This window comes from Prionailurus bengalensis, chromosome F2 (assembly GCF_016509475.1).
Source record: "Prionailurus bengalensis isolate Pbe53 chromosome F2, Fcat_Pben_1.1_paternal_pri, whole genome shotgun sequence".
NCBI lineage: Eukaryota > Metazoa > Chordata > Mammalia > Carnivora > Felidae > Prionailurus > Prionailurus bengalensis.
Genome location: NC_057353.1, coordinates 10421943 through 10448945, shown reverse-complemented (window position 1 = coordinate 10448945; position 27003 = coordinate 10421943). Strand labels below are relative to the sequence as shown.

Sequence of the window (27003 nt, the reverse complement as noted above, 5' to 3'; positions counted from 1 at the left end):
AGGTCACCTTAGCTGTCATTCAGTCATTTATGCATTCATTCAATGATTCATTTGTTAATTCATTCAATACACATTGAATACTGACTCTAACCAGGCAGCCTCGGGGGGATAAGGAAAATACTGAACCATATCCTCTTGTAATACATTCCTCCAAAAACTGTGATTTTTCTCTAATATATAACTTACTATTGTTAAGTCAGACTTACTCCTATTAAGTTTTTAGAAATTAAAATAAAGATGTCATGTCGTAGAAATCAATGTTGAGGAATTAGCTAATTCATTTCCACATTAAAAAAAATAATTAGTAATTAGCCTGGCATTGAGGTTTTTGTAAGTTCTGTGACATTCTGACGTTTATACAATTATTATGATACTTCTCTATGGCATCAATTACACTGTAATAGGCCCCTGGCAAATAACCATATCGTGACTTCTAATGTAAAGAACAGAAACTACCAGGTAACCTTATGTTGTTAAAATCCCTGATCCACGTAACTACCCGTTACCATTTAGGTTGTGGAATCCGTGGTTTTGGTACATAAGTGCATGGATTAAATAACATTAATGTGTAATTACATGAAAATAAACAAGGTAGCTTTGTTAAACTGCAGTACAATTGTTATCGCTGAATGTAAAGTGATACCAATTAAACCTTCCTTTAAAACACCACAAATTAAGATTTAACTACTGGAGAAATGCATGTGAAGCTATGGTATGCCATGGATAGAATATCCCTGAGTACTTTCTGAGGTTTAATAGCATTTATAAAATTAAAAACATCTTTTCCCTTTATCCCTGGCATTAACTGTATGTTACTTAGTGAAGTTTCAAACAGACACCATTTAATTCTTAAAAGATAAGCATCAACAAGTTCAGCCTTTGAAGTGTTGACGCAAAGACAAATTATGATTTCTTGTGTTCATATAGAGTAAATATTTTAGTGGGATAGGCATTAGCATGGAATTTCGGATGAGGAAAGACCTGATACCGAAGCTAATGTTAATTCTTAAATTATGAAATTTCGCTAATCAAAAACCATTGGGTGTTGGCAACTTGGTATCATTCAGCCTCATAAAATAGTAGCAGTCAAACTGCTTCTATGTCACAGCGTATATCCATCCCTCATATATTCTGAGCTGTTTACCAGCTGAGTCAAAGTTACTTAAATTCTGAGCCTCGGTTTTCTCTTCAGGAACACAGGATAACGTAGCTACACACAGGACTGTCATTGAGGATTAAGTGAGGACGACATAGTCAAAGGACCCGGTACAGCGCTTTTTACAAAACCAGCATTAATAAAAGTGCTTCCTCTCCCACTTCCCCACTTCAAATCTTTTGTGCTTCTTCTTAAATCAATACTTGTCCGGGGAACTGTTGGTTTAGATCCATAGACTCAAGGTCTAAAATATATCAAGCAAATGAGAATTTAATCAAACTTACAATTTTGACACTGAGCCCTAATGGGCTTTTCAGACAAGAGATCTAAACTATAAACAGGAAGAGCTGGTAACTGATGTTTGAACTTTCAGAGCTGGTGATTTCTTAGCAGAACTTTCGACGTCCAAGAAAACTTATCTGCAAAGATGAATCAAAGCTTGCCTTCACCTACCCCTAGTTTCTAACCCACGCGTGCCTCTACGTGACCAGGTCTGAATTCCAGATGTTCCCAGTAGCGCTTCATTTCATCGTGCCTTCTGACAGCACCTAAACAAATATATTAAAACTTGTACAACATTTAGCAAGTGCAACTCGAAGATTTTCTTTCTGTTAGACAAATAGACGCCATCTGGAAAAAATAACCCCAGGCGCTTGGACGCAGGAGCATGAAGCTTATTGGCTGAACACCCAATGAATACCTTACATTACTTTCTTTGGCTCCTACCCTCTGCCTGCTCATTGCAAATCTTGCACACTTCAGCAGGGTCTGTGCAGTTAGACGAGAAAGTCCTGTTACTCGTGTACTCAAACACTATGAAGACATGCCTAACTTGAAAGATAAGCTTGCCAGAATGAACCGGACCCAGATCGTTTCCTTTTTATTGTAACACCTGCTGCATAAAGGACTGCTAGATATCACTCTGCCTTGATATTAATTGGAAACAATATTTTATTGTTCAGTCCCCCCTCATATTTTCAATGTTTACCGCATTCCGTTTCAAACGGGAGTGTCCTCGTATAATCTTTCCTTCCTTTCTCTTTCCTTTCCCTCCCTATCTCTTTTCTCTAAAGCTGCTTTCCAAAGGGAAAAGCCCCACATATGTTGTTATCTGTCTTACTGATTGACTTTTATTCCTAAATTCATATTATAACAATGTTAGTGTGATTTTGCCTTTCAAATTAGCTGAAAGGAAACTGAATGACTGTAATATTAGTTATCAGCTTTTAGAGGAAAGCCAAATAGATGGGAATTGTCAGAAATCAAGAGAACAATCTTCACTTTATTTTGATGGTATAATCTTCGTGGGAAAGAAAATAGCTTTTAAAGGCTTTTTTTCCCCATATCAAACTTTCTATGCAACCACACTTAGGCGACATGCTTAACTTACTTGTTTACTAATTATTTTTCTTTTGCCCGTTGTAAACATGCCGCTTTTCAAAACTCTAAAGCGATTTCCCCAGAACTTCTGGAATTCATTTTATGACGTCTCATGACCTGAGCAGTGGGGGGTCCTATGAAACATGTTTGATTACACATTAATTTTATAAATTGCCTTCCTTCCCCCCAATTCCCATGAAAAAGGTATTCAGTTAGATTAAAACTCTGGAAAATTTCAATGGGACCTTTGAAATCAATGTTTGAGTTCAGTTTCTCGGAAAAATAAAACTGCCTGATGGAAGTACTCTTTCTACAAGAAGTGCATATGCCTTTGAGGCATTTTTTTTCCATGAATAATAGTGAAATGACAGCAGGGTAATCTGCATGTTTGAAATGTCTTGGCCGGGGCGCCTGGGTGGCGCAGTCGGTTAAGCGTCCGACTTCAGCCAGGTCACGATCTCGCGGTCCGGGAGTTCGAGCCCCGCGTCGGGCTCTGGGCGGATGGCTCGGAGCCTGGAGCCTATTTCTGATTCTGTGTCTCCCTCTCTCTCTGCCCCTCCCCCGTTCATGCTCTGTCTCTTTCTGTCCCAAAAATAAATAAACGTTGAAAAAAAATTTAAAAAAAAAAAAAGAAATGTCTTGGCCAAATCCAGGATGCTGCTTGTAATAAGATCTGAGGGCTCATGTGTATTTGTTCATGGTGATGAAGAAGATGGGAGTGATAATTTGCAATGATGTCGTTTGTCTTTTCAGTCTTACCCTGGTCCAAGTCTGGAAAGTGAAGACTTCAACATTCCACCAATCACTCCTCCCTCCCTCCCTGACCACTCACTGGTGCACGTGAATGAGGTCGAACCCGGTTACCACTCTCTGTGTCACCCAATGAACCATAATGGCCTGCTACCATTTCATCCACAAAACATGGACCTACCTGAAATCACCGTCTCCAATTTGCTGGGACAGGATGGAGCACTGCTTACTAACTCCATTTCTGTGGTAAGAATCTGCTTACCAATTTGTGGCGGGGGGGGGTGGGGAGTGAGGGACGCCGTGAGGGTAAGCTCGACTCTAACGCAAGAAGCTTTAAATTGGAGTAACACAGGATTCTGAAACTAAGCATGAGTTTTTAGCTACGGAGAATGTTCTCCATAGATTCCTAAAGCCATTTTCCATTTTATATTTAATTCAGGGGGAAAAAAATCAATGAATTACATGTTTGATCACTTATATTTATAAGCCAAACTTCTAAATACTATTTGACACCGAATGCCCTGTCATAAAGTTGACAGACTTCTCATCACAAGGCAGATCCTCACATCTTCTGACCAGGGACTTCTTTTAAACTGGATTTCATTTTATGGAAAGCAAGAAAACAATTTTCCTTTTTTATTTTGGAGGTACAATTCTAGTGATTAAAATTCATCTCCCTCAAAGTGTTTCAGTCTATTGGCCCCATTGGCCCTATGAATCTTCAAATGTTCTGTAGTTCTCAAAGTTAGTACGAATGTGTCTCCCCCAGAAAACGAGCAAAAAGTACATTTCCAGCCTCTACCCAGAAGTCCAGGGATCTGGATTTTTAACAGGCAGCCCATGTTTGAGAAACACTAGCTTATCATAAAATCGTTCCTTCTGATTTTTACGTGATCTTAAACCTTAATAATTTCTCTGTCTATATCTCAAGTAGTGAAAAATATTTTCAGTGGTATATGGCCAAGGACAAAGCTCTCTACCATGTCCTCAAACTCTCCCTGAGGTTAACATTGACTTTTAATTAGCACTCTTTGGTTTCCGTTGTTCAATCACTTAACAGTACAAGTAACTCAATTGTCATTTGGGTAAGTCACTGAACAGTGCTGTCATGCTCACAATGAATAAATTGATGAATTTGCTCATATTATATTGTTTCTGATAGGCAGCATTCTTATTATCACGTATCTAAATCATTTGGGGATGTAGCTTTAACTTGAGTGGCTTCGCAAGGTTTTTCTGTTAATCACGAATGTGAAGGGCGGGGGTTGGCAGGCCGTGGGGGTGGGGGAAGAGTCAAAAGAAACCATGCAGTAGTTTTTGGAGAATGAATCCCAGAGCCTAATGCCATGATAGTGTCTAGATTCTTCTAAGAACTGGCAGCTAGCCCAGTAGCCAAGAGAGGGGAACTCATTCACAGCCCTAATAGTGGCAGAAAACTGCTATCCTCCATTTTTTAGATTATCTGTTACCTATATAGATTTGTCCTACAAGTACGAGTATTAACTCTGGCTTGATGAAATATAAAATGGATTTTTAAACAAATATGCTAAATTTGTAAATCTGAATAATGTACTTCAAAGTGGTCACCTTGAAAAGTCTCATGTCTGTTCCTCTTTGGGGTGAGGCCTTCAGACCCAGTTCATGAGTCAGTCAAGTGTCCCAGGGGTTGCTTTTCTAGGCATCAGCTATTCATTAAGAAGGAGAAGAAGAATGCATACAGTATATACAGTACCCGGTCAGTCCTCGGAGCTTTCTCAGGGTGGATGGAGTGGGGCCATAGAAGGGGTGATGAGATGTAATTTAAGTCTCAAAACCCTTTTTCCTTTATATCATTTGCCTTCTTAGCGTTCCTAAGACTGCCTCAATATACCATTCACTCATTAAGAGACGCTTACATACGTGCGTATATTCTCAGTATATATGTGTCGAGGATTTCTCCAGAGTGGCCATAATGGCAATCACACTATCCTTAAATGGCATGCTCAGAACTGCACCTGATCACAGCATGAAATACACCACTTTCCAGGCCCTTCCTCCACTGTGCTTTTGTCTTACTCTATCAGGAACCTCACCTCATCCAAATGTCTTTATGCTTTCTTCACCCAACACAATGTCAAAAACAGGACTTTAGGTATTTTCCCTTCAAAGTGGTATTTCCTTTGGAACTTTTAGCACTGTAGAAAGCAGAGGGGCCCTGTTGGCCTCACCTAAGGGGGTAAAGCTCTAACGTGCCATTCCGGTTCTTGGCAGGGTGCATCTAGCAGGATCTTTCATAGAATGGTGAGCCTTCCTGATACCTCCCGGACCACATTCTGAGGTGGACATCCACTTTGCCTACTCTCAGTACTGGCCCTACCATTTTATGCTGTTACGTAAAATGCGGCTCCAACAAATAATCCAAAACTTGGTGAGGCTTTGGATGGGCTTTAGCACTGTCCGATAGAACTTTCTGTGATGATGGCTTTTCTGTTATTCATACTGTCCAATAGCAGTGTTCATTGGCTAGTAGGCACTTTAAATGTGGCTGAGTGACTGAAGAACTAATTTTTATTTTATTACATTTGAATTATTTTACATTTAAGGTAGCCACACGTTCCTATTGGCTACTCTATTGGATAGCTTAGGTCTAGTTAATGTTGATTCTAACATCAAATCTATATTAAACCCATTTTTAAGCCAATGTGGTCTTGGAGAAAGTAGCTTTGGAAATTAAATTTGCTGTATGAATCATCTTTCAAGAGTTGGATCTTTGGCTGGAGTCCAGGAGCCAGAGTCTGATATAGTCTATAGTTGCAGTAGAAATCTAATAAAGTTGGAAGAGCTGACTTTATAGGAGTCTACTAATTCCTCTGAGAAAGAAGGAGCCTCTTCAATACTTATTTTGAGCTAACATGTGTCTAGAATGTCATTCATCAGCATGTACATTTTAAATGCTTACCATGATCTAAATGTTTCAAAGTGCTCAAATGATAGATATGTTTTAAGCTGGAAGATTTGGCCAAAGACTTCAAAAACCAAGCAAAGGACCATGGGCTTGATATGATGGATTCATAAAAAACATTGGCTGCTTTCACTCAGGGTGAAAGCAATATGAAAGCAGTATCATGGGAAAATCCTTCTGGCATCTTCCTGGATGGATAGCGGTGGTAAGAAGCGAGTTGTGCAAAGTCCATGGAGCCTGTTGTCATAACTCAGGCAAGAGGTGTTGAGGAGATATAGAGGGCGGTGACAGTGAGAACAGAAAGATGGGCTACTAAACTGTTCTCACATCATTCCCAAGTACAAACAGATCTGAAAATGAACAAGCCTTCATATAGCCATATTTTATGTTTAAAAAGTTCTCAGGGGTTATTTTCTTTGAAAGGAACTTTAGGACTTACAGAATATTTTCTTCATATTTCTTTGTAAAAACAAACAAACAAACAAACAAACAAACAAACTCTTTGTAAAACAAACAAACAAACAAATTAAAAATCTTCCCTAAAAATTTTGCTCATGCCTAATGTGATCTCAAAATTGAACAACCGAACTATTGGTCAGTTTGCCAATCATTGAAATATACTTATGAATAGTGTACAATTCAGGTCATCAATACTCATATTGACAAGGCAGTAATGACTACAGAAATCAAGATGGAGAAGCTGCCCACCTAGAAATTGCAGTGTTCTTTCCCAGCCCTCTGTCAAGGTCACCTTCAATAATAAAAGCTAACACCTGTAGATTCTAAATAATAAACTTGTTGTGATTCTTAAAATCCTAAGGGTAAGGTCCACCCTAGGCAGACTTATGTATGGGTTCAACTGTCTCCAACTGCATTTTCCAAAAGCTTTACAGAGTTATTAAAGCTGAGCTTTTGTTTTTAGTGTGGTGCTCACATCTTGGTGTTAGTATCTTCACATGACAGAAGTTTAGAATTTGAATGACTCACAGGGGTAGAAATATTTTAGTTCTCATTGAAGCATTATATAGATTATAGAGATTGTAATGTTTAATCTATATGCATTATTAGGTCATATGTTATCTTTCATATCAATTGTTATATATAATATGTCTTTCCTGAGATTTCATTTTAAAGATAAATTTTCTAGTATCTGCTTGTTCTTATCCCCAGTGGCAACATAAGTGATACAATTTGACTGAATTTAAGCATTTGCTACAAATGTCTAATGTATTAGACATAAAAAAATTTAGTCTATAATTAGAAATCAATGTCTGAATGAGTATTATTATCCCAATTTCACAATTGGAAAATGGAAGTTTGGAGTGGTTAAGTGACTTGCTCAGTGGCTCAAGCCACTAAATATGCCAGCTTTCTTATCTAAAAAACAAGGAGAAGGGCACCCGAGTGGCTCAGTCAGTTAAGAGTCCAACTCTTGACCTAGGTTCAGGTCATGATCTTGCAGTTTGTGAGTTCAAGCCCCGTGTCGGGCTCTGCACTGTGGCACAGAGCCTGCTTGGGATTCTGTCTCTCCTTCTCTCTGCCCCTCCCGCACTTGTGTTCTCTCTTTATCTCTCTCTCAAAATAAATTTAAAAACTTAGAAAAAAAATAAGGATAAAAATAGCCCTTACCTCATGGGGTTAAATGAACATTCAAGAATCGCTTAGACCAGTTGTTGGCACATAGGAAGCATTATATAAGTTTGTTAAATAAAATGGGAAAAGCAAGCCTGTATGACTCTTTTGGAAGAGTTAAAATGCATAAAAAGAAGATTTTCCCAAAGAGTTATTTATATTTCAATCCTTAATCTTCTTCACAATTGTTGGCTGGCAGGGGGCTGGGGTGGGGGGGCGGGGAACAATAGTAAGCCTGCTATTAACCAAAGAAAGCTTTATCTTTTACTGAGTGTCCTTATATACCAATATCATTTAAACCAACATCTTTGGGCTAGACTTCCTCAGTTCAAATCCAAGCACCGCCACTTACCAGCTATGTGACCTTGAGCAACTTACATAATCTTTCTGTGCCTCAGTTTTCTTATCTGTAACATGGGCGTGATGAGATGTTTAATGAAAGAAGTTACCTGTGAAATATGTGCCTGTCACACAGTAGGTGCTAGATATATTCAGTGGGAATCCCTTTCTGATCAAAAGGTCACCAGGGTAGAATATTGAGATTGCTTCCTGAAATTTATCATAAATAAATCTATATGGAGGCTGAAACATAACATGGGGTGAAATTTCTTCCTTGCCATGTTTCCCAGCACTTCCTTTTTGTATATTCTTGCTGGTGTCACTTTATATGTTAGCAGTCAGTTGGGACTCTCGCAAGAATTTAGATTTCTGGCTCTTCAAAACAGATTCCATTTTCTTCAAGTCCCTGCTTTCTAAGCCCAACCTATAAAAGGGCAGAATTTCTATTAGTATATGCTGTCAAACAAGGGCCAGTTAGTTCGGATTCTCTAGGTCCAAGTGACACAGCTATTCATGACCCAATATGCAAGAGTCCCATTTTTTCTCACTGTTCCCTTGAGTTATTTTGCTAGTGGATGATTGATCAGCCTGCGCTTCTCAGAGAGGGGAATCTCGTCAGAAGAGCACTGGAACAAGAGTCTGGAAGGCCAGGGCCTGCCTTGGATAATAAGCGTGGGCAATGTACTGTACCCCATCTGAAACCAGCAGGATTGGGCTGGATCAGAGGGTCCAGATTACGCTCATTGGAAGCAGGGGAAGGCAGGACTCCGCCAGACTGGTGTCACACTTGTTCATAGTTCCTACAAAAGTTCCCTTGAACGAAGGATTCTTACGCCCAAGAAGATGGAAAACCACAGAACTGGTTGATCGCTGAAACCCTTTCCAGGGCAAGCACTCTCCTATGATTCATACTCTACTGACCACACAACTGGGATCCAGAGTCACGACTTGCTCAGCTTTTTACTTCAGTCACTTAGCAATTTTTCCTACCATCACTTTGGCTTTCTCATTCCTCAGTGTTTTACCTGTCCCCCCCAGAGCCTAAGTGGTTATTAAGATATTTGAATCTATTGAACAGAACATTTCTTTGAGTGGAAAATGTTGTTCTGCCATTAAGGAGAAAGTGATGTTGCTTTGTGGGACCGGACGGTGTTTTCATGTTGTTAAAGAGAAACTACAGGACTATTTTGGGAGAAAGGTTAAATAAGAAAATGTCTGTATTAAGCATTCATGGTTCAAGAAAAATCCTTTGATTCCTACAAACTGAAATCAAGAGCCTCTTCTTTTTCTCTCCACTCTGGCACATTCGCTGCTGGGTTTAATCATGGATTGGTGGAAGGAAAATACAACCTTGTATAAAGTCATCCAACCCTCGCTGCCTGGCCTATATGTGGCGATTGCTTGTTCTTTGTGCAGTCAACAGAAGCTCTTTCATACAAAGAAAAACCGTGCAAAGTTTCAGAATGGCCTCACAGAAAGGATTCATTTAGACCTGCGCTTTTTGTGCGTGTGGTTCCTAATGACACATTATAGAAAATTTACAATGAAAAAAGCAACAAAGGAGATTTCAATTTCTTTGAATGCTTCAAATTTCCAGTTCTGGAGTTTAAAATGGAAAAAGATGTTAAAAGGCAATGAAATCGGGGGCGGGGAGGAGGGTGGTTATTTCCCAAATGCCTTATTTTTCCAGGCAACAAAAGCAAGCATAACGTATATACTCGGATTTATTGTCACTTTCAGCATTCAGTCACGCCACACTTTGCATTCGGAGGCCACCGTCCAACTGTTTTGACAACCATCACCTCAGAAGGTGCTGTGGAGGACACACGAAACTGAAGCAGAGGGTATTCCTCTGGGTCTGTAGGAAGGGCTGTACATCAAGGAAGTCAGAGGTATTACAGCGGCATGAATTTCTAATATGTCGCCATTATGGAAAGGACCACTGACACATTGAATAATGTAGCTTTCAAAGCCAAGCCGAAAATGTGATTACAGACAATTTGATTGCTGTTTTTAAAATAAATATTTCCAAAATCTTGAGATATTTTATTTCACGTAATGCATCAAGTATGTAACCGTGGACCAGAGCTAAATGTCTTTCAGGACACAAAGGAGCTGATGATGTCAGCCCCATTTAGATATGAAATAATAGAAGCATGCGCTTAAAATGGAATGGATGTCACAGTGGTTTGTTTCTTTCTTAAAAATAAAAAAAAAACCGGGAAAAAAAAGCAATAACAAGAAATGATTTTGCCCGCTTTGACAGAAGGGAAAAAAAAGATGAAGAATAATTATTTAGCATTATGCCACAATTCATGAAATGTTTGGCAATTACAGCCTGGTTTGGGTTTTTGTTTCTTTTTTTCACAAATTATCCTTTTTTTAATGTTGCAGCACATGAGAGCAATGTATTAAACCACTTTAATGCCGTGAGGACATGGGCTGGTTTTGTTCTTATTTCTGACCATGTATAATAAAAGTGTGTGGTTTGGGTTTTTTTTTTTTTAATGTCAAATTCCTAATAAGGACAAAAGTAAGTGTTTGTGGTGCAGCCCTTTCTTTGCTCAGAACAGACTACTTTGAATGTGATATCGATAAGTCGTCCAATGGACTCAGTATGTTAATGATTTGGGACCATCTTTTAGGGCTATAATAAAATATTATTCCAAACTGGAGTTCTCCTTAATAGCATCCAGGAAGGGAGCCAATTTAAAAATAACACTTTTCCTTTCTTATGCCAAGTAAGAAAACTCAAGATTGACTTTGTATATAGGGCTTGTTGTACGTTCTCTTCAACCCTTGAGTTCATATGGATGTGTGCCTCGCCCATGCACGGAAGAAGTTAAAAAGCTATAAACCCAGTTATATAATATACAAACTCTGGGAGTTATTCAATCCAGCCTCTTTAATTCCAGGCAGGAGTAAACCTAAACCGTTTAAGATATGTGGTTTTCTATCAAAGAGCCAAGATTCCACAATTTTCCTTGGTAGCCTGTTTGTGTTTAATTAACCTTGTAACATTAAGTTAAATTGCAGTAAGAGATTTAGATTCCTTCCAGGAAGTTCCTTATTAAAGTTAAACGAAAATCTCTTACTACAATTTTAGTCTACTTTGTCCGCTTCAGACTTCTGGATGCTGGGAGAACAGTTGATTTCAAGTGGTTGACATTTATCAAGTCGTGTTGTACCTGGCCCAAACTACCCCAATTCCTGTAACCCGTCCTCAAAGATCATATTTTTCAGCTTTAAAATCAAATTAACATCCTTTTTTTTTTTTTTTTTAATTCGTGATCTTAAGGAATACTGACCACAACGAGAGGCAGTGCTCGAGACAGGGCCTGAGATTACAGATTAATTTCTGATTTTTGCAAATAATTCTCTGCCCCCATGTGGACATTTTATGATAGGCTCTCTAATAGCATCACTGATTGCTGACATATTTAATTCTGGGCCCATCGATCACTCCCACGCATGTTCTTTGCTATGTTGGTGTCAAGCCAACAGTTCCCCATCTTGTTTCTGTGTAACTCATTTCACGTCCTAAAGGCAAACATCTGGAAAGGCCGTGATGGTGATGCTCATCAAGTCATTTTTTTTTTTTTCTGGCTGGGTATCCATTATTTAAATAGTCCTCAGCATACAAAGAGTGGGAAGAAAACTATAGTTAAGCCCTCGTAATTGTCCCTGGACAAACACATTCTAAGTAGGACCAGGAGAAAGACTCTCTGGACCCCGGTGTGAGGCTTCAGCCACTAGCTCTCACCTCTTAAATTGTTAATAAAATGGTCCTTAACGTGTGGAGGGGGAGTTTGGGCAAAGCAGCACAGAACGTAGAGGAAACAGCGGTGGGAGCAGGGAGGAGAAATAGCAAGCAAGGCTGTTTGTAGGAATCCTGTCACTGAGGGCTCCGTCCTAGCGTGTGTCTCCTGTTTATGGTCCCCCTCCTACCCTTTCTCTGAGGCCATGCTCATTGCTGGATTCTCCTCCCCATTTTGGGTCCCCGAGGATGTTGCATCCTCAGCCCCGTACCCTAACTAGTAAATGATGACGCTTCATATATCAAGTCCTCACTGGGAATCAGGCCCTAAACTGAGTGCTTCACACATCCTTGTTGTCTCTTTCCTTCCCTTGCCATTCGCCATTAACGCTCAGGACATGCCCTCCCCCCATGGAAAAGAAGATTTCACGTTCCCTCTCGCTCCCCCTGGCGAGCTCTTTACAGATAAGAGGACCTAGGTACCTTGAGAGTTTCTTTGGTTTCATTCCTTCATGTGGAAGTTGTTGCTAACAATGTAAGTGGCCCACCACACTTAGTAAGAGACCCTGGTAACTATTTCTGATCAAATGAATGAACTCATTTGTCCCCCCTGGAGCCCTAAATATTTTCCTCAGACAAGTGCTTTTATTATTTTTTAAATTTCTATTATTTTTTTAATGTTTATTCATCTTTAAGAGAGAGAGAGAGAGAGAGAACGAACAGGGGAGGGTCAGAGAGAGAGGGAGACCGAGAATCCGAAGCAGGCTCCAGGCTCTGAGCTGTCAGCACAGAGCCCGACACGAGGCTCAAATTCATAGACCGTGAGATCATGACCTGAGCTGAAGTCAGTTGCCTAACCAACTGAGCCACCCAGGCACCCCCCATTATTGCTTTTTTATACTGACCCTTCTAAGCTGTTGTTTACCTTCTAAAATGAGACAAATACTCCAGTTTTTTAAAAAAGTATAATGTCACGTCATGGGGTCTAAATATGTCTAGCCTACTATGATACTTCCAATATAGCTAAATGCATTTCAGCTCGAACTTTACCTCTAATCTTATAGTCTTAATACTTGCGTCAGCTTACTGCTAATTACTCCTAACCTGCACCACTATTAAATTGAAATATTTGACAATTAATTACAGTGTATTAGTTGATCTTCCTGTTTCGATGAATGCTTTTATTTTCTGAGTAGAGCTATTTTTATGGAGAAAAATTATCAGTAAAATTACAAGACCTCTAAAGAAACATATTTCTGCCTAGTCCCCCAAAATCTGGGAGGCAGAAGGGGCAACGTGGAGGATTAGTGTCTATTAAAGATTGCCTCATATGACCAGTGAAGGGTTTTTATTATTATTACAAATTGATTTAGTCTTTGACTTGCCATTTGCTTGATTCGTGCAAGTAGATTATTAACATTAAAATGTTGCATTATAAACCCATTTAGTCATGGAGTCATAGGAGAATTAGGCTAAAATGCTTTTCAGGAGAACAATGAGCCAGTCTCATTTCAAGACAGCAGTTCCTTCATTATTCATTAACTATTCTTATCTAGAGCATACGGGAACATTTTAAGAGCAGGTTTTGGGTTTTTTCCATTTCAGTTTTTTTCCAGTTTGAAAGTTCCAAGTTCTCTAATGTGGACAGTCATTACCTATAGGAACATAATATTTGTCTTTTTCATATTAGCCATTTATATACTTTGCCGGAAGGAACGTGCACCATCGGTGGAAAGGTACGAGGTGTTACGAGATCTTTGACCATTTGGTACAGTTGTTAAAATACTAGATTTAACTTCCCTTTTTTGGACCATTTAAAATATCACGAATGCCATAATCACCCAGAGAACAGATCTTTTTTCCTTCACCTAATAAATATATTTAGCATTCTGATGAATATATAATAACAAAATTAATAGTTGAACATCTCTGAATTTAATGGAATGTACAAATTCCCCCAGGGAAATCTAAGTACCATTTAACAGAGGGAGGATTAAACTCCTCTTTGTAATTCAAGATAGCAGTTCTATTTTTGATAGGCATGATACTTTCTCAAAATGTATTGCATTTGAAAAGTGTTTTTCTTTAGCATTTAAGGAGTTTTGTTTTTTTAAATCAAAAGCTTGATTGTCTTCCATAAAAAATTAGCCCTGAAATCAGCCCCAGAAACATATTACACTATTAAAATTTTTCATATTTTCATATGCAGTGCATATTTAATCACACTCTCTACTAGTCAGCAGACATAAATAATGGCTTACCAAATGGAGACAGGACCATACTTCTTACATTATGAAACTTGAAAATGAGCTGGATGAAAAATACGTCCCTCTTTGGTTCTTTAGACAGTACATTCATAAAGATTATTGCTGAAAACATTATATTATTAAGACTGTCAAAAGACAAACAGAACCCTTAACATGTTGAAGCATTTTCTTCCCATCGTGAGATTACACATATCTCATGGTGCTTGAACAATTAACAGGAAAAGGAGAAGACTCCGGCCCAACCATGTGACAATTATTCAGATACAGAGTAAAAGTAGGCTATTTGCTATTTGCGTCTGTATTTATGTATCTCTCTGTCTCCCTACCTAAATATATGCAGTTACACATTCATCTGTTGATTGTGCTGGGACATCTGGGACTGGTACCCACTGTTAAGAGATCAGTGGCCTGCGAAGGCCACTTCCCCACTGGGCAGGTGCATATCGGGACCTTCCATTAACAATACTTTGGGGCGCCTGGGTGGCTCAGTTGGTTAGGCAACCGACTTCGGCCCCGGTCATGATCTCCCTGCTCGTGGGTTCGAACCCGCGACGGGCTCTGTGCTGACAGCTCAGAGCCTGGAGCCTGCTTCGGATTCTGGGTCTCCCTCTCTCTCTGCCCCTCCCCCATTCCCCTCTCTCTCTCTCCCTCAAGAATAAATAAACATTAAAAAAAATTAAAAAAAAAAAAACAACCCAGTACTGTTACCTGGGATATTTTCTTGTTTATGGGTTGTTACTGAGCAGCCTCATTTCTAATTATAGCATTGCACGAGGCCAGCCTGTGTTTCCCAGCAAAGGGCAGACCCTGCATTTTCCCAAGCTGTGCTTTGCTGTGGCATTTCACCCCACCCATCCCACTTGTTTGGGGTGCCTTCAGTTGTGCCTCAGATCCGTAGATGTCATGTGCAGTGACTGTTGGAATCCCTGAGCTGACAGTTCTCTTGGGAAGAGGAGAGTTACACGCAGGACACTCGTGGAAAATCTGAGACCGTGTTAAGATCGGATCCTCCACTGCGGTGCCCTCCTTAAGTGCTTCGGGGACCGTGGTGAGTGGTGGTCACCTGCAGAAGCGGACTAACGGTACCGGCGTCTTGGGAAGCGGCGTGAGGGCTGGGACACTGGCTGATTCGGGGCGGGGCGAGGAGCGGCCTGGACTTGACCCTCCCTGGCCCCTCACAGGCTGCCTGTGACTTTGGGCCAGTGACTTCTCCACTATGTGCGACGCTGTCGTCTGGTGGTGGCGACCGAATGGGTCTCGGAAGCGCTCCACCCAGCAGGTCAGCCGACTTTCATCATCCGCCTTCTCCGAAGTCCCATGGCTGGTTGTCTGGGTTCTCCGCACATTACGTGTGTTTCCGCTTCGATTGCTGCTGGCTGTGTTCCGCGTGACATTCTGCCCTGAGCCCCACAAGGCCCTGAGCCCCTACTATTGCCAGGTCCCAGGCAAGGTGTTTGACAGCTTGCCCCGACTGCCCACCATCACACCAGGAAAGGGTGATGTAATCCTTCCTTTATGTGGGGTGGGGGGGGGGGGGGGGGGGCGGGGAGCTGACGACACAGAGGCAGGCCACACAGGGGGGCAGGGGGGAGGTAGAGAGGCAGGCAGGCCGGGGGGATCGTAACCCCTGCATTTCTGGGGAGTCGGGGGCTGTGCCTTGCCTGTGGGGGCCCAGTAACTTTGCACTGAAAGTTTTCATTGAACCTTTCGTCCTCCAGGGCCTCCTACATAGTATGTTCTGATAAACCCTGATGAGCCACTACTGTTCACCCTGGCCTCACCAGCCCAGAAAACATGTGCCACTCAGCTCTCTCTCACGCTCTCTCTCTCTCTCTTTTTTTTTTTTTAACCAAATACACTCACTTTAGGGCAGCTGGGTGGCTCAGTCCATTAAGCCTCCAACTCTTGATTTCGGCTCAGGTCAGGATCTCACGGCTCACGGGATCGAGCCCCATGTGGGACTCAGTGCTGGGCACCGAGCCTGCTTGGGATTCTCTCTCTCTCCCTCTTCCCCTCCCCCTCCCCCGCTCACACGTGCGCACGCCCGCTCTCTCTCAAAATAAATCAGTATTTTCAAAAAACTAAAAATAAGTAAAACTAAACTCTCTTTTTACATTGCTGAAATAATAATGGGGAGAGTGAGTAGAGGAAAAGAGAGATCATATAGTCCAGTGAAAAAAGGAAAGCCTTGGTATTCTAGCTGCGTGACTTTGACAAACCACTTGACCTCTCAGACTCTCAGTTTTCTTCACCGTAAAAGCAAAAGACTGAGGGGGCCCAATAACATTTATATTACCATGTGGTCGTGGGGATTAAGTAAGATACAAGATGAACATTTCTAGTACCTAACAATCTAAGTACATTCTCTGGTCGTCCGGTTGAATAAGTTAGAATTCCAGCTAATGAAACATGTTGGGTATTTGACAAAAGTGCAGTAATTTAAAGTTTAAATTCTTCTGCAAGGCAAATGGTGTTGCCTCCTCAGGTAGCAATGGATGGCTATGCTAATGGATCAGGATTCAGGCAGTCTTGCCTCATGACCACCAGTTGGGTTATGTGCCATTTGATACAAATTTGTTATCAGCCAACCTCAAGATATTCTTTCCTCTCCACCATTAGTATACAAAATTTACTTTTAAAAGTACAAAGATATTTAAATTATTTTATAAATAAAAGGAGGAAAAATTCTGGGCAGCCTGCCAAAGAGAGCAGATCTGAAATTAGCTAGAGATGTTTCCTCCTCGTTATTAAATTCCTACTATTTTTTTTCTGATGTGTTCATATCAACTTGTCTCTTTGTAAAAATTTGAATATTCTGTGTGACAGAGAATTGATAAAAGCCAGAGAAAGGGCGAATTGTGAATCAACTTCAAGTTTTCTTCATTCCTGTCCGATAAGGATAAATTAATGTAGCCAGAGTTACAAAAGCATCTTGACAGGCTGAGTTCCAAATGAGCAGTGTGCTCAGATCCCCCCATGAGCTGAGGGCCCTCCCTGATGTGCCCAGGGTGCAGGTGACGGTGCTGGCCCATGAAGGAAGACAGAGCCATAGTGTGAATTTCAGAGCTCTCCCCGCCAATGACCTCCTTCTCCTCACCCAGCCTATGGCATGTCCCAGGGCCTGAGAGCAGTGCTTTGGAGATCCTCTCATGGGGCCAGAAACTGGCTGAGAAGTTACTCTGCATACATATTACTCCCCATGCTTAGTTACCTCAGAAGAGGAGCTGTAGGCTTTGAACATGTCAGTACTCAATGAGATTTTCATTGTGATTCATAATCTTACTTAATTCAGCTGCCTGCTTTGGGTCCCCCATACAGGGTTGCATCTAGGATGCATCTACAGGTAGGACTGATCCAAGTACTCGGGTAGTTACATGGACCAAGATGCTTTTATGCATATTACAACCCGCCTTCACTGCCATGGGGAAGGAACACGTCATCTTTGCCTATTTGGAATAGTCAAATGGAAAATGGCACCTCCACCCCAGGTGGTTAGGGTGTATACCGTGTTTGTACTCTTAAACATAGTACAACAAAATGCTGCTTTTCAGAGCACAAGATAATTCAATAATAATGTAGTTAAAATGCTGGTGTATTTCTTTAGCACAGTGGAAAGAATATTGAAAACAGGGCTGCTTGAGGGCAAACGTGACCTCCTTGGGTCCAAAGTTGCCATTATCATGCTGCGATTTCAAAGATGGGCCCTTCTTAGCTTAGGACCTCGCACAGGGTACTTCGGCTCTTTCCCCCTTTGTGAAGTAAAGGACTGGTGAGTGTGTTCTGTTTCTTCCTGTAGGACTAACGGAGACAGTAGAGTAGGCAATTATTGTAGGTTCTCAAGCACAGTAAATTGTAAACAGGTGATAAGTGCCTCTTTCTCTGGGATGCACCTTAACGCTGAAATCGCCTTATACTCGTGTGAGGTTTTCTAAAACCATGAAACGTTTAGACTGCACGTAACTGGTGAAACTTGCAAAGGAATGCTTTCTTATCAGTCGTCATTGAAAACGTTGGCCTTTTTCAGTTAAAAAGAAAAATTCTAATTCTCTGAGGCTTAAAAGCGCTCCTGCTAAATGTAGAGTTTGGGTGGATCTTACGTTCTCGTCTCAGCGGCCATTGAAAGATTTGGTGTGAACCGGTGGCATGGTGGGACGAAGGACATGGCAGTGACCGTGAGTGAGGCACTACCTCACGTGAACTCTGGGGGATGCTTCCTGCCAGTAATGAGCTCTACAGCGAGGAAGGGAGCAGCACTCCTGTGCCCTCACGCGTTCTCTCGTTATTCTGTAATGATCCTGTGACACGAAATGGAAAAATGTGAAACTGTTCCAAAATGCACAAGCGTACTGCACAGAAAAGAAATGACAACAACACACAACTTCCTGCAGAGGTGAGACAAAGAAGAAATTAGGAATTAAATCTCCCTGGGCGATCTCTCAAAGTGTTGAGAACAATGTATCACTCACGAGAAAATATCAAACATCAATTGGAAGACAAGTGCACGTTACTCTGAATCGTGGATCGCAAAGGGGTTTCCTCAGGCACCTCCAGGACAACTTTATGATGCATAAAAGAGTGGATTCTCCTTATTACAGTTTGTTGGATAAGCACCTCCATGAATATGGGGCTACATTCTGCCTGGGAAGGAAGAATCTTGCCCAACGGGCTCTCGGTCCAAGTTGTGAAGCAGATGCCACTCAAGCGTAAAATACGTGAGATGCGAAAGTGATTACGGGTATGTCCTCGAGAGAGCAAACAAATGCTGGTTTGGAATCAACCTGGTTATGGGTCCTTCGCCTTGAGAATGTTGAAGACAGTCATCCTGTTGACAGTTACCGGGGAGTTTCATCTCAAACCCTCCCTACTAATGCGTAGTATAAAAATGCAGAGGTGAGAACAGCTTTAGCACATACTGTATGATTTGGAAATCCCTCCTTCTTACATCTTTTGTAGCTTCATATGTCAGTGGAAAAGTCACAGAATAACAATGCCCAAAATGCACAGTTTCCTAAAATAGGAAGACGGTTGAGGCACAGAGGTCTTCAAATACGTGCAACCTGCCGTCCTGCATTCCATTTCCTATTTGTAGACAAAACTCAAATGTCTGCAGTACAAAGTCTTTGCCTTTTGGCTGTATTCTTTATCGGATGATTCTCACCTTGGAGCTTCAGAGAATCAGAACTGAACTCCAATTTTTCCTCTTTACGTTGCATTCCTGTAAATAGGCCTTGAGTCTTAGAATGATTAGACGGTATCGGGCATTTTCTATGTGTAGGATTACTGTATAATTTATCATCCAAACCAACATAGTTTTGAAAGGACGGCCGTCAATAACTAATAATCATCGGGCCTAAACCTAGGACTGATCTGAGGAAACTGGAACTTATATTCCCAGAACTATCCATAAGACACCGTGCATGTTAACGGTAAGGGTGCAACAGTCACGTGGAAATAGTTCCTGCCCTCAAGCATCTAGTAAAGCAGACAGTATGTTCTCAAAAAGCCACACAACGTTTCAAAGCATGGTACTTATTATAACAGAGATATAAAATGACACAAGGAACCAAGGACAACTACCCAATAGAGGTAGCGTTTGAACAAGGTCTCAAGAAATGATTCATTGTTGACGGGGGAGCCGGGGGGGAGGTTGTTTCTGGAGTGGGGGAGTTCCACTGAGTGTGTGTATTAACGTGAAATTGAATCACCATCGCCTCCAGATGCTCAACCCCGAAACCTGGGAATTCCTACTTGGTTCATCTTTTCCACTCACTCCAAACATCCATTATGAGCAAGTCTTGACTGAATTGCTCCCAAAATATATTCCGAGTCCACCCACATAGTTTCTCTCTTCACTACTCGCACCATGGTCCACGCTGCTATCTTCTATTTGGACTATAGTAATGGTATCCGGGTTGACCTCCTCTCCTGACTCTCATCCCTCCGTAAGACATTCGGCACACAACGTAGGGTCAGTGTTGTCTTTTTAGCATGCATTAGATTGGCCGCCTTTCAGTGACTCCCCGATGCACCCAAGATAAAAGAAGAAAATGAATTCTGTATTTCTTAACATGATATTCAAGGCCCTTGTGACTGGCTGACCTTGTTTCATACTTTTCTGACCCTAACTGGGCTAAGTCGCATTGGTTTTCTGTTACCCACCTCCCACCCAGTGGCCTTCGCGTCCCTGGGGACAGCCTTCCTTCAGGTCTTCACATTGAGTTCTCAGCCTAAATGTCACTTCCCTGAAACGCGGGTGTAAAGTGTCACTGCCCCCCCCACTCGCTCCTTATCACGTTGCCAGGTTTTATCAACTGAGTTAATGCCGTAAAGCACACATGGTAAGAAATGAATAAATAGTAGGATTTTACTGTCTGAATTATCTAGTTTATTTAACTCGTTGATTATTTGCCTCCCACTGCCTCTTACTCTGTGAGAGGTAGAGATCTTGCCTGTCTAATAGCTTTCGTGTCCTGAGCATCTAGAAAAGATGTCACAGGAGGTGTTCACTTAGTAGTTGTTGAGTGAATGCATGTATTTTCAGTTAAAGAAATCCTACAGAAATTGAAGACCCCTATCTTACTATAACAGGGTTTCCATAGAAGCAGGTAGAAGCATTTGGTATGTGTACACATATGTATACACAGACAGACACACACATACTTACTAACAACGCCATATACACTCTAACTGTGTCAATATGCTAACTTCTCAGGATTCAGATATATTTTATATTTTATCTTTGCCTTCCTCTCTTGCCCCCTCCTCCTAACACTCAATCCTGGGAACCTCGAATTAGTAAAGCACCGAGTCAGGACAACCCCAAGAATGCTTGCACACATGATTGAGACACCAGGAAGACGGATGTATAACCAATATTAATTATCCCATTGTTCACTTACTTTTCTGTAGCTCCTTCATTTAGGAGGAGCCTAAACTCAGAACGTGTATTGTTCCCAGCTTAAATGCCTTAGGTGATATCAGGCCACAGCATGCTCTAACCCAGGGGATAGGAGATATTAGGGACCAAGAGAGTGACACAGAATGATTCTTCCCACCCCATGGTTTCTGATCATAGTTACCCAAAATGGTAAAATCTGGGGGGGTGTAGATAATATAACATCATAATAGGGAAAGCTATGTGGTTGATTGGACTTACAACATACTTTCGAAGTTATAAACATTAAAAAAAAAAACGTATCTAGTAAAATGGCTTCGAAAACTGAAAATGTAACTTTTTTCAGAGATTTAGAGTCCAAGAGGGGTTTAGGAAATACTTTAAATGACCTAATTTTGAAAGACGATAAAAACTTCAGGGTAAGAAGTTTTAATGCAGTCGGCTAGATCGGCAAGTAATTTGCATAAAGTAGTTACAAATGAGTAGAGAAGGTCGGAAAAGAGTTTGGAACCCTTTTTCTTTTTCTTTCCTATTTCGGCCTCCAGGAATCCAGTTAGGAAAGAATGCTTGTTGAGACGTGAAATTAGCCCTCATTTTGGAGTAATTAGGGATCCTAAAACTAACTGAAAGAGTCTGAGAAATCACTTAACTTCTCTGGGCTTAACACCAAATATATTCTTACATTCTCTTTGGTTAGGACACTCTGGAGCCATAGGTAACAATTTGGAAAATTGTCGTATGGATTTATGTCTTAAAGAATTGTGTGTACAATGTGGATCCTATCTATTCCTCTCTAGGTTGGGATATCAAGTGGATAGCCCATTGGAAGTTGTTTATAGACTTTCTGGTGACGTGTTTCTTGTTTCATTCTTAGTATCGATGGATTAGTAATTAAATATCAAAACTCACTATTTTTTATCACTTAATGCAATCATAATTTTTTTTAGAAATTGAATGTAGCTTGCATATCTTTAAGAGATGGTGGGAAATTAGCTTCCAGGCTGAATATCTTTGAACATTCTGCATGGCGTGACCCTAATGTGTAGGGTCTCGTTTCCTTTCTTGACTCTGTCTCCACACAAAGCTGGCTATATATCCTGACAAATGACTGGACACTTAATGTCATAAATTAGCTCATGTGTCACCTGCCCATCATGAGTTATGGATGCATTTTGAGAGGGATCTTTACAATCTTATCTCAAGAGGATGATTAAGGAGCTGGGAATATCCAATAGTTTAAAAATATATAATTTTTTAATATTTTTATATATATCTACAAGCATATATTGAGGTCTTACTCTGTGCCCGGAACTATTATAAGTGCCAAAGAAATGACTTCTCATAGACAAGTTATTATCTAGCTTACTATCTAGATCAAGGGTTCTTAACTTTGATGCTGTTGACGTTTTAGGTGAAGGATTCTTTGTTGGAGAGGGAGAGACTGTCCTCAGCCTTACGGTTAGCAGCAGCCCCAACCTCTACTCACTAGATGCCAGCAGAACCATAAACCTAGTTGTGGCAACCAAAAAATCTCCAAGATGTTGCCAAGTGTCTTCTGGGTGGGAAAATGCTCCTGAATGAGAACCACACTCTAACTAGATAACTTCTATAAACATGGAACGGTCAGGGTTTAAAGATTCGCACAGGTTTTCTCTTACTGGGACACCGCAAGAACAAATGGGGATTCTACCTATGTGAATCACAAGGCCAAATCCTTCATTTTACAACTCAAGAGTCAATTCTCAGAGATTTTTCAGGATTGCCTATAATTCTCTCCACCCCACTGAGCACACTTTCAACTCGCTCTCTCCATTCCTTATCATTCCAATAAACCAGGACACGATTTATATTTTTCTCAAAAAATGGCTAAGTGAAGGCCAACTTTGAGGAGAATTCAGTGATACTTAAATTCTAACTTAAATAAATTTAAATTGTCCCTTCAAGCCTCTAAAAATCCAGCAGTAAAATATGTTCACACTTTCGAATAGATCTTTGTAAAACATCCTTTTAAGTGTGGGTAATAATCACACTTACAGCCAACATTTTTATTAACCGTCTACTAGCTTCAAGTCAGAATGCTACCCTTGTTCAAAAAAAATACAGAAATCAATGAGACACGTACTAAGGAAACAATGCATACATACATAAATCAAACTAAAGCAATGGTGAGAAGGTAGAGCACTAAGAGTGTGAAAGAAGAGAAAATGAGAAGCGAGCAGTAATCCAGAGAACATTCTGTGTGAGGCACCATATTAGGCACTGCGCAGACACTCTCATATAGTCCTATAATTTGAATTGGGCGTTATTTCCTACATTTATAAGAAAGTATAAGAAATTGTAGTGGGAACAATGCAAGCAAAGGAACCTATGAAGGAAAGCAAAACCCCAAAAAACCAACATACTCCATTTTATTACATCATAAAATCGGTGAACGTGTGAAATGGCACCTAAGGGGGGAATACCTTGGACAATTCCTGGCAAAGAATCAAACCTCGTGAAACATCAGTGGAGTGGATGTAGAGGAAAGAGTGAACGTTAGGCTGGGGCCAGTTCATAGAGACCCTTGAATGCAAAGGAAGGCATGTGAGCTTGATTTGTCAGTCTGTGAGCACAGATGTCCTGTGCCCCACTGGGTCTAGAAAGGGAAATTCATTCTTGAGCCATGTTCTGTCTCAAAGTGCAGCCCACAGATGAACTGCATCAGCATCACCTGGGAACTTATTAAAAAGGTAAATTCTGGGGCCCACTCCATACCTTCTGAAACTCTGACTGCTGGGCCCAAGAATCTGTCTTTTAATAAGACCTCCAGACGATTCTGTAGCATGAGAACCATTGTTCTAGAGTGACTTAATTTGAAAGAAAGACTGTTCTTCTCCCCAGATAGAGAAAAAGAAAATTGAGGCATCCTGCCCTTAGAAAAAGGGGGGTGGGGGGAATCATTGCCTTAAAAAACATATACAAAGAATTATCAGCAAGGTTTGAACTAGTCTTAGTTTAAGGCACAAACTAATGATAACTAGTAAAATGAGTTAATTCCACTCTTCCCTAGGCCCGTAAGAGGGCAACACAGTCTATTTGGAAACTGTGTTTAAATCCATGAAAGGAATAAATGAAAGTAGATCACGCTTCTTTGATTTAAAATATGAATTCATTAAACTTGAGAAAAGTTACGATAGGATCTGTGGAGACAAACAGGATAAAGTTTTATAAGCAGAAGGAATTACAACAAAACCAAAGTCCATTTCAAAGAGACTGTCTGGAACAACACGATCCCATTATCGTTATAGCTCAAACCTGTGGCTTCAGCTGGAGTGGTAGCCGGGGAGTTAAACTGAAAAGTAATTGAACTTGGGCATTACATATTCTCCTTTTCTTTCTGCTCAGAGATGATTTGGTCACCTTCCACCGCAGTCCAGAATGATCAGCCTCGGTTCAGCCCTGCCAGCATTTAATCAGTGCTGGACAATACATAACTTCCAATGAAGTCTTGTCTATGGCATAGTACTTTACGTCACGGTGCATTTTATGAATCTGATCCTTAAGTTATGAGACTAGAGTAAATTTAGAAAGAAAAAAAGATACATGTCCTCAATATAGATATATGCATATACATATATATCTACAGTAAGTAAGAAAGACACTATAAAATGAAAATAAAATTTAGAGTAGAACTAGATATTTCTGATTCTATTTCTGTACTCCCATTCTGCTTCAAGTGGTGCCATTGAAGTGTCTGGACATTTCTAATGATCCCTCCAGCTACATGTCCAAGATATTAAATGAAATAACTACCCTTGTCCCAAACTGAGAGTGACCCATTTAAAACACTCTCTGTTCAACACTTTCAAAGGAAACTGCTTAAATGGGCCATCCTGTATTAAACCATGAAATAAACTTCCAAGGGAATTTGGAAGACATCCAAGAGGTTGTGTAATTTAACAGTGAAAAGGAAAAAGACTACAAAATACATTACAGGGAATAATGCTTCTCTGAAGAAACAAAATGAGAACTGGGAAATATTTTACGAAGCAATTAAATATAGAAATCTGTTTAGGAAAAGAAGCGTCTTTAGTTGTCCAAGAAGCGTGCTCTGCTGGTCCTCAGACCTCTAGAGTCATGTGACCATGATGGTGTTTATTTGCAGCTATTCTTTGGATCTCCTTGATAAACACCAAAAAGAACTTCAGAGTGGAGCTAGGACCCAGGGTAGGGGACACACACTGCTAAACCAGAGGAATACAGATAAGTCTCCACAAGGCCTATGTCTTTGTGCCTTGGAAAGAATTCACGGGACTGCGAAGGAAACAGGCCCTTTCAAAGGTGTTTGTAAACTCAGTTTTGATAAATCAAGTCATGCTTTTCAGTTGGCTTACTTTGTAATATCAACATTGTATTCCAAGATTAAGAAATAAGTTCCCAAGTAATCCAGTTCGTATTGTCACATCTCCTAGCAAAATGTGGGCCACCGACTAGACATGGGGAAAGTGTCCACTGCATAAAGAGCCAGCTGGACATTGAAATCTCGTATCATTTCTGTTCACACAGGGTCCAGGACATCTACCCCCTCTTTGGCAGGTTGCCCTTAAAATGTTAACCCTCGTAGTTCCCAAACTTTTTACATTTTAATTGCAAAAACTTGTCAAGTTCTTCCCACCTTACAACAGGTGGCCTTTCAAGATTCATTCGTGAGAAAAACATACAACATCCAAAGGATTTGGTAATGCTGCTAAATTAATGGGTATTTTACGAATCCGAATAGCACCTGCATCGACCTGGAAAACGTTTGTCCAATACATCTATGCATTGATATGGTTTGCATATGGGTTCCTAGACCATTGCAGAAATCTCAGAAAGTCCTAATTCAGATTTGGGTACTACTGCCTCAATGAAGGTGATTTAACGGGATGCTGAAATGATCTCCAAGGCTACCATCACTCTCCCCCACCTCCTCTACCGTATTACCTGCCAGAAACATGATCTGCTCCCTGATGGACGCTGTGGAAACTGGAGATCCAGAAGAGATTAACAGACATAGTCAGTGTTTCTCAAACTTTAACGTGTGTGCAAATCATTGAGAGCTTGTTAAAATGTAGATTCTGATTCAGCCCATCTGGGATGGAGTTTGAGAGGTGAGGTCTATGCCATTCGTTTAGAGTAGACAATTTTCGTAGCCAGAAGAATTGTGTTGTCAAGCTGAAGTACTCATCAAGAAGCAAAACGCATTGGGTTCCCCCACCAAAGCCATTTGTTCTCCGGTGGGGTCCAAAGATTAGCATGTTTTCAAAACCGTGTAGGTGATTTTAACATGAGGCCACGGTTGGAAACAACAAAGCTACAGTTTTTGTGAGTTCCCTGAAAGTCTATAATCTCCAAACCTGCAAGTTCTTAAAAAAGGAAGATACCCGGTCATCCTGTTAATGAGAAACTCTAGAGGGCAAACGGATGAAAAAGGAGAAGACGCTGTAGGCAATTTTCAACTTTGTACAAAAAAGTACTTTGTTTAAAGTAGAACTGCCTAGGGATGCCTGGCTGGCCCAGTAGGTTAAGCATCCGACTTTGGCTCAGGTTGTGTTCTCACAGTTCGTGGGTTTGAGCCCCATGTTGGGCTCTGTGCTGACAGCTCAGAGCCTGGAGCCTGCTTTGGATTCTCTGTCTCCTTCTCGCTCTGCCCATCCCCTGCTCATGCTCTGTCTCTCTCTCTCTCTTTCTCTTTCTCTCAAAAATAAATAAACATCGGGGCGCCTGGGTGGCTCAGTCAGTTAAGCGTCCGACTTCGGCTCAGGTCATGATCTCACGGTTCGTGAGTTCGAGCCCCGCGTCGGGCTCTGTGCTGACAGCTCAGAGCCTGGAGCCTGCTTCAGCTTCTGTGCCTCCCTCTCTCTCTGC

At 40.9% G+C, this 27003-nt stretch overlaps 1 protein-coding gene across 2 annotated transcripts in view; it reads left to right on the top strand.

Moving 5' to 3' along the window:
* The window catches only part of TOX (thymocyte selection associated high mobility group box), a 308626-nt gene that overhangs the window by 176673 nt on the left and 104950 nt on the right, over window positions 1-27003 (top strand). For both annotated transcript variants that reach the window (XM_043601128.1, XM_043601129.1), the window contains one exon: window positions 3290-3532. In XM_043601128.1, coding sequence (XP_043457063.1) covers window positions 3290-3532 — 243 coding nt within the window. The remainder of the gene's footprint in view (window positions 1-3289; window positions 3533-27003) is intronic.